Source organism: Octopus bimaculoides, chromosome 1 (genome assembly GCF_001194135.2).
Source record: "Octopus bimaculoides isolate UCB-OBI-ISO-001 chromosome 1, ASM119413v2, whole genome shotgun sequence".
Taxonomy (NCBI): domain Eukaryota; kingdom Metazoa; phylum Mollusca; class Cephalopoda; order Octopoda; family Octopodidae; genus Octopus; species Octopus bimaculoides.
The window spans coordinates 21,893,892-21,902,882 of record NC_068981.1 but is presented as its reverse complement, the minus strand read 5'-3'; the positions used below and the strand labels follow the sequence as shown (position 1 = coordinate 21,902,882).

Sequence of the window (8,991 nt, the reverse complement as noted above, 5' to 3'; positions counted from 1 at the left end):
CAAAGTTGAAGAAAAATTTCCTGAAAAAAAATGAGCACCAGTCATCTGATTATGCTCAAATGGGTGCATCGGTTGGGCCATGATAAAACAGGTCTTTAAGCAATCAGTTACATAAATTTTTCGGCATCATTTTTCTGTTCTTTTCTCTTTTCCTCTTATTTTTTCCACGGATAAACCTCCCAACTCTCTCAACTTCAACAATTATTCTGACAAATTTTTACACTGAAAGATGATATAACAGCACAAACACGTTGATGCAGTAGTTGCATCTATGATGCAGTAAGCTATATCTATGATGCAATAGATTTCAAACAGGTAGGGAGAAAATAACAATTCAAAAATGACTCATTTTACGCCTGTTACTAATTTTGCTCCCCATCCATATATATATATATATTTAATCTTGTTTTTAAAAGTTTAGGGTTCATAAATTAAGTACCAGTTGCGTACTGGATCGATCTAATCGACTGGCACCCTCCCCAATATTTTCGAGTGACTGTATCAGGTTATTTATTTATTTTATTATTTTTTACCTTTGACAACAAAATAACAAATGTGCATAACTAGAAACTTTGTCTTGTAGTTTTCTTGTTACGTTTGCAAACACGACCAAGAGAAATCGTTGTTACATTAGATCAGGCAATATTATTCGTTTTAATTATATTTCGGTATATTTTTTTTACTATTGCAACCGTTTGATGAAACGGATTGAAACATTTACCAGAAAAGGGCACGGAATTAGTGGTGAGGGTTACAAAAAATTAAATTTTAGGAACGAAAAATTTCTTTCATAAAAGGTAATACCCACCCAATTCTTTACTCTTTTTTCTTCTCTATAAGGTACTGATAACCATTCTGAAAATCTGCTGATCAGAAATTACACCCATCTCATGAGACGGTTAAAAATTTACCCATATTTCATACAATTATATCTTTTATACTAAAGATATAATTGGCAATCTTTCGTTTTGACTCGAAGGTGTGTGTGCGCAGCTCAACTGTTCCCATACGCATTCGGTAAATTCCGTAAAAAAAATTTATTTATTTACTTTTGTGGCTGGAAATGTACATTTCGTTTGATGTTAGCATAAAGTGAAAGAGAGAAAATTGATAAGGACGTGTGTATATGTTGATAAGGACGTGTGTATATGAAGACAAAAAGTGTGTGTTGTATGTGTATGTGACAGAAAGAGAGAGGTATAGAGAAGGTGTGTGTTGCTCTGTGTGTGTGTGTGAGCCATTTTACACATACATAACAACGCCTCTCTCTCTCTCTCAGTCAATCACTCACACACTAAAAAAAGATGCGAGAAAAACTGAAAAAAATTACGGTATAACTCTCTCCTTCTCTCTCACTCAGACACATACACACAGAGCAAAACACACCTTCTCTCTCTCAGTCAAACACTCACTAAAAAAGATTCGAGAAAAAGTAAATAAATAAAGTTTGCGTTCTCTCTCTCTCTCTCTCTCACTAACTCACTCACACACACACATCAACACTTTCTCTCACCGACAACGCACACCTCTATCTTTCAGTCAATCACTCACACACTCACTCAAAAAAGATGCGAGGAAAAATAAATAAAACAATGTACGCTGTTACTCTCTATCTATCTATCTATCTCACACACACAGCAACACACATCTCTCTCTCTCTCTCATACACATACAACACACACTTTCTGTCTCGCACACATACACATGTCCCTGTTGATTTTCTCTCACTTTGTGCTGTTACAAAAAATAAATAGATAAAATTTTTTCCCGTATTTACTGAACGCTGTACCTTAACAGCTGATCGGGTCAGCTGTCATTGACAAGTCTACGAGTTATATCGCACCGTAGCCAAAAATAAAATTTACCTATATTTGAAGCATATAATTTGTTTATTAAGAAAATGTAATGATGCGTGTTTATATGGTTTACTGTTATTCTGGTTTCTGTTTGTATTTTCTTCTTTTGTGTTTGCGGCTGCAATATGAAAAATCGTCAGTTATTGAATGCCTTTTTAATCTTATTAAAGCCTTGATTTGCCCATTATTGCTCTGTTATGAACTCAACTTAGCCATCGCCGTTTCACTACAAGCGTTTCACGCGAGCAAATATTCAGTCAAAATTATTTTACTCAAAGCGACGGAATAAAGTGTATCTTAGTGAAACAAATCTTATTACCTTGAAATTACATAAATTCAAACAACTGAACATAGAACATGGAACATTCTTAAACATCAGAATAACATCGAGGTACATTTTGTAAATTTTAGGTTTATTCAAAACATTTTTCTGGTCCGTTTTTATAAGCGTTTGCCTATGTCTTCATTTGAACGATAAATAACGTGTATTAGAGTCAGTCTTTAACGTGTATAGGAGTCAGTCTTTTCCCAGGGAAAAGTCGGAGTTAATTTTTTTCTTCACTCAAATGAGGGTAACTGAGTTGAGGAGCTTTCACAGTGATATTGAATATCATTAAGAGTCTGACCAACAATTAATCAATTGCGAGTCACTGATGTGGTGTCGTCTATTGACAAGGTTGTTTATGGGAATGTCAACTTGTGTGGATAGTGGCAATAATTATGCATATTTTCATAAATATTTTTCATATAGACACACACATTACACAGTACTTCGTCGTGTTATAGAGAAAGGAACGGTTCCATCTCCATGACTTAAAACAAGATCACAATCCTACTGATGTTCACTATTAACATCGGTAGGGAGAACGAGAGGAGAAACGGGTGCATTGGTTAGGCCATGATAAATCGGGTCTTTAAGCAATCAATTACATAAACTTTTCGTCATCATTTTTCTGTTCTTTTCTTCTTCCCCTTTTTTCTCTTATTTTTTTTCCACGGATAAACCTCGGCATGTTTTAAACTGACATACTTATAAACATACGTGCGTACGTATGTATGTTAACTCCTACACTAAGACATGATATAATAGGAAAAACGATTTACAATGTTATCCGCAGGAAGGATTACTCTGTTTAATATTTCAAAAGTATGCCAGAACCACAAAATATTTACACCTTTAAAATCAAGGAATATTGGTAGAATATTCAATTAAAAATCATCAAATAAAATAAAATAAAAACAGCTATCCAGTACGAACACACGAGACCCTGATATTGTTCTGTGGGTCAGGAAACAGAAATCATGCTGCCCAGCTGATGTGAACGTACCATCAAAAGTTCAGAAAACGTGAACATTTATGGTGAACTAATGAAGAACTTACAGCTCCTGAACCCAAGCTATAAATTCTCATTTGTATCTCTCATCGATGGTGTACAGGGTTATGTAGCTAAGGATTGGCACAAAAACCTAGAAATGCAAGTATTTTTCTAACAAAGAGCAAAAGAAACTGACATGTATTCCCCAAATCCATTCTGTTAGTAGTAGCACTGTGAAAATTTGTAAGACATTTCAAAGATTCTCCATAAATCATCTCATCTAGATCGTCTCATAGGATGTCCCTTTTCCATAAAAGATTCTTTAAATGAATATATGCATACACTTGGTTCTGTACATTCACAAAGACACATGTAAAAAGTAGTAATCCATATACACACACACAAACACCTAAATACTAAAAACACATACTTACAGAACATAAGTGCAGGCATGTACAGAGTAGTCTGAAAGTCTTGTTAACCCCTGCCAAAAAGTAATGAGAAGAATAGAAGATCAAGTAATGCAGTAATCCAAAGCATGAACTCCATTTAGTTCATTCACTTTCATTGCTGCTGTCACACATCGAGAAGGCCTGTATGAACACCACCATTTTTGTGGCACAAAATGATGTGGTACCATGTCCTGTGTGATATTTTTCGAAGCTGTGCTTTGGTGATTATTGCAAGGGCTCTCTGAACAGCGTCCTTCAATTGATGGGGATTCTGGTATCATTCATGTGAAACTCTCTCCTTGATAATACCCCACAGAGCGTTACCATGAGACATGAAGTCTGAATTTCTGGGAGGCCGATTGATAGGTGCTGGACGTTGTTGTGATCCTCACCCTATCCATCATCTGTCCTGAAAAACTTCATTTAGGTATTCCTGGATAGTGATAGCATAGTGGGGTGGAACACCATCTTTTTGAAACCAACAATAATTCAGGTCAACATTCAACCTCTGGAGCTGTGGAACAAACCACTCCCTTAACATGGCCAAGTAAGATTGCCAGTTAACAGTGCCCTCAAAGAAATAGGGTCCTATCAAGTGCTTACTCAATATGGCAGCCCAAATCCTTACATGTGGGCAGGGGGTTGTGCTAAAACAAAAAATAATGATAATAATGACAATAGTAAACAATATGTTGGGGGTTACAAGACTTTTGGACCACCCTGTACTTATGTGCACACACTAAATCAAATATTTACAAACCCTGCAAACTGTCTTAACTCAAAAAGTCATTTTAGTGACCAGCTTCAATTCCATTAAGTACTTCTTAAGTAAACCCTCCACACACATACCATAATAATCTATATATCATCATCGTCGTTGTCATCATTTCCATGTTAGCATGGGTTGGCATCATCATTCAATGTCCATGTTCCTTGCTGACAAAGGTCGAACTGATTGGCAGGATCTGTTGAGTCTGAGGACTGCATCAAGCTCCGTGTCTGCTTTGGCAAGGGTTCTGGAGTTGGATGGATGCTCTTCCTAATGCCAATCACTATACTGGGTGCTTTTTCCATTCCATCAGCACTCTTGAAGTCACCATGCAACTTGCAGGACAATGAACGCTAAGGGAGGTGGGGGTGAGGGTCAGCTTTGTGCAAGAGGACAAGGGATTAGAGTATGAGAGAAGGGGCAGTTGTCAGAACAGTTTCTTGTAGAGGATCTGCATGGCTACTTACATTTAGTAGGGAAGAGAAAGATAATAGAGAAACAATCGGTAGGAGCTGCAAAGAGACAGACGGTAGTGATGAGGTGCCCAGGTACTCTCTCAAGGCACAACGTGAGTGATTTGCAAGATTGTAGGGGTGGGTGGACAAGGGCAGTAGATTGAAACTGTGAAAATTGGGTAGGGTTGAAGGTGGATGATCAATGGATCGTGGGCTGGGAAAGATAGAGCATGGGAATACAGGGTGAGTGAATGCCAGGATAGTAATGATGATAAATGTGACGTGGGGAGAGCAAAAGAGCTAACATAGTTGGGTAGTCTGCAGGAGCCAGTTGTGTGTGGGCAGGGTACAAGCATAGTGTATGATGGGAAGTAAATTGATTCAGTGTGTAGGTGGGGAGATAATGTGGGTGGAGAGCAGCAATTTCTGTTATTTATATTTGGGAAAAGAAGTGAAAGAGGTGGGCTTTTAGAATTTAATATGCACAAATTTTCTTTCTTTGCAAAGTATGTGCACATCTATGAAAGTAATCATCACTGAAATGCCATATTGACCACCCAAGCAAAGTGTACCATTTTTTAGTGTGTATTAAGATTTTATTATGAAACTAAACATTACTAATGTTTGTATCTGTACAATAGGTGAAGAAGCAATGAGTCATGTGTGTCAGCTACTTGTGTTAAGACTTACTCTTTGCTCTTTACTCTTTTACTTGTTTCAGTCATTTGACTGCAGCCATGCTGGAGCACCGCCTTTAGTCAAGCAAATTGACTCCAGGACTTATTCTTTGAAAGCCTAGTACTTATTCTATCGGTCTCTTTTGCTGAACCACTAAGTTACAGGGATGTAAACACACCACCATCGGTTGTCAAGCGATGGTGGGGGGACAAACACAGACACACAAACACACATATATATATACATACACATATATACGATGGGCTTCTTTCAGTTTCCGTCTACCAAATCCACTCACAAGGCTTTGGTCGGCCCAAGGCTATAGTAGAAGACACTTGCCCAAGGTGCCACGCAGTGGGACTGAACCCAGAACCATGTGGTTGGTAAGCAAGCTACTTACCACACAGCCACTCCTGCAAGTTTGATTAACAATCCTCTTAAAGTTAGTTTCAACTGGATTTTCCTAAACTTCATCAAATTCTGCTTAATGTTATTTTAGCCCCATTGAAACCCATATTCTTTTTATTGAAACATTATTTTAAGTTGTGTATTAGTAAAAATCATAACAAAGATAACATTGGAGCTCAATGCGGTCCTGCAGCTTGTTGGATCCTGTCAAACCATCTAACCCATAACAGCATAGAAAGTGATGGGCATTAAATAATGAGGGTGATAGTGATGATGATGATGATGATGATGATGTGTATTATAATGTGTAACTATTTTCTTCTATCATGTGAAATTTCTTTGCCAAATAATGATTTATTCACTGAATAACATACCTGAGATTAAAGGTATTTTTATTTAATAATTTATTGCAGTACATTTTAACTCAAAATGGAACTGGTTTTCCAATGATTTTTACTGTCCTGTAATAAAACAAAGAACATGACAAGATATGTCCATACCAGTGAGAAGAGCAAGACCAAAAGTACCCCCAACGTAAGTGTTTTCTTTCTGTAGATTTATTTTGAACCTATAAGAAGACTAATCAAAGAATTACATTCTATATATATTGCTTTCGATGTTACCATCATTCATTTCATGACAGTTAGAATCAGTTAAAAACTCAGATACTAGGGTTGGCTGAAAAGTTCATAGGCTGACCAAGATACTCTCACTGCTGAACAGAAATCTTCATCATGCCAAGTTCGTTGTGCAGAATTTTCTCAACTCTTTCACAGCATATGCTAATAGCATTAGCTAATTGATTTATAATCAATCACCTGCCATCCATCACCATGTGGTGGACATGACTAATATATTCCTCATTGATGGCAGTTGCAGGACATCCAGACCATGGGTCATCTTCAAGACCCTCCTTTCCCCTCCTAAATTCAGCTGCCCACTTTTGCACTGTTGATAAAGCTGAAGCATCATCCCCTAATGTAGCGACCATGTCAACATGAATGTTCTTGGAGGTTAAACCCTTTTTCTGGAGGTACTTGATAATACCAAAACTCCAAATTTTGTCACTTTTCAAAAGAAGATGCTACCAGTTACTTTTGAAGTTTTCTATGAGCGGTCAGATGTCAGTTTACCTGGAAAGAAATAATATAGTTAAAGGGTTGAAATTTATGCATGCAAAATTTCCCACCTCTAGTATAACTCCTTCATAGTTAACCTGTGAACTTTTTAGCTAACCTTGATATTGCCATTGTGATGGATAAGAATAACAGTGCTAACATCTGGCTATTGTTACTTTCAGGTACTTTAGGGAGGTGTTTAGCAAACTATATAAAGAAGATTTTCGCAGGTTTCTCTTGAAAAATAGATCTGTTGAACCACTACAGTTCCTTGATATGGTTTCTGACATAAACAAGATACGAGACAAAACGTTTCAACAATACAGAGTTAACCAAATTTGGAAGAAATTTTTTAGAACTGGAAACGGTAAGGTTTTTTTTAATCATTCATTATTGGTATTTGTATTGATTGATAGTTGAATACATCAAAGAACCACTAAAAGGAATTCCAAAACTAAAATTAATAAAAATAAAAAAACGTCAACATGTCAAAAAGCAAAATGCTAGGTAGAAAAAGAAAACACAAACCCTCATTATTGACATTTTTTTCCTTTTTTTTTTAATTATGGCAGACATTGGGTCTCACGAAAATGATAAGTGACCAAGACCCATTGGTGATATGCCATGCTTGAGAAGACTCATCAAAGCAAGTGGAATCCTAGTTGTGGCCAATGCTGGTGTCATGTAACTGGCACCTGTACTGGTGGCACATAAAAAGCACTCATTATACTCTTGGATCTTGGAGTGGTTGGCATCAGGAAGGGGCATCCAGCCATAGAAACCATGCCAAATCAGTTTGGAACCTTGTGCACCTCTCCAGCTTACCACTTTCAGTCAAGCTGTCCAACCCATGCCAGCATAGAAAGCTGACACTAAATGATGATCAAAAAATAATGCAGTCCTCTGATTTATTGAATACTGCTAAACCATTCAACCTATGCCAGCATGGAATACAAACATTGCTTAATGATGATAGAAGTGGTGGTGGTGTTGGCAGCAGCCATGGGGAGAAGGGCAGCCTCTGAGACTGGTAAGACAAAATTATCCTTAAACTGGTGACTGGTCCAAATGCTTACAACACTAAAGGTACCAAAGGGCCAGTTAATGGTTTTAACCCTTTAGTATTCAGATTACTCTGCCACATGTACAGTTTATTTATTCACATTGTTTTGAATATCTCATAGCTTTGAAATTTTGATGATATGATTATATATCTTTAGAATGATATTGTAGGATAGACCCATGCCAACATGGACAATAGACATTAAATGTTGGTGATGATGTGAGGGGCCAGATCTAGCTGGCTTGAGCATAAAACAGGTGGAATATTTGGGCCAGATATGGTCAGTTTAAATGTCAAAGGATTAAATCAACCCTACAAGAACTGGAACATTCCTTCTGGCACAGGCTTTCACACATTTTCTGTCCAAATTTCATTCAGAAATCTTTGAGTGACACATAGTAAAAGATATTTGCTTAAATTGCTGCACATAGGAGTGAATTTAAAACCAAGAATTGTGAAGAAAGCTTCTTATCCACACAGCTGTCTGAATCTATGTGGAAGTTGTGTAGCTCAGAATAGAGTTAGTTGTAAGTTAATGTGTAATAAGAAAAGGATACACAAAAAAATTCAGTGGACTTTTTAACAGACTAACAACAAGGATTTTGTATGCACTAATTAGATATGCAGAAGTAGTTGGCAGGAAAGAGGGAGAGGTGAATGAAAGTTCATAAACTACTTGCTGACTTGCTGGAAAGTAAGAGGTAATTTTGTTATCTAGGTGACCTAATTAGCACTGGATTGTAATTATGACAGCAGTTTAATTTCTGGTAACAAACGGTTACTTTTTCTGTGCGGAAAACAGATATGCATGTATATATTTGTGTGTGTGTGTGTGTGTGTGTGTGTGTGTGTGTGTGTGTGTGTGTGTGTGTGTGT

At 37.0% G+C, this 8,991-nt stretch overlaps 1 protein-coding gene across 1 annotated transcript in view; it reads left to right on the top strand.

Annotated features, from left to right (window-relative positions):
- Positions 1 to 8,991, top strand: part of LOC106878074 (uncharacterized) — a 24,468-nt gene continuing 15,477 nt past the window's right edge. The window contains exons 1-3 of the mRNA XM_052974521.1: positions 1 to 315; positions 6,348 to 6,468; positions 7,235 to 7,419. Coding sequence (XP_052830481.1) covers positions 6,425 to 6,468; positions 7,235 to 7,419 — 229 coding nt within the window. The 5' untranslated portion in view covers positions 1 to 315; positions 6,348 to 6,424. The remainder of the gene's footprint in view (positions 316 to 6,347; positions 6,469 to 7,234; positions 7,420 to 8,991) is intronic.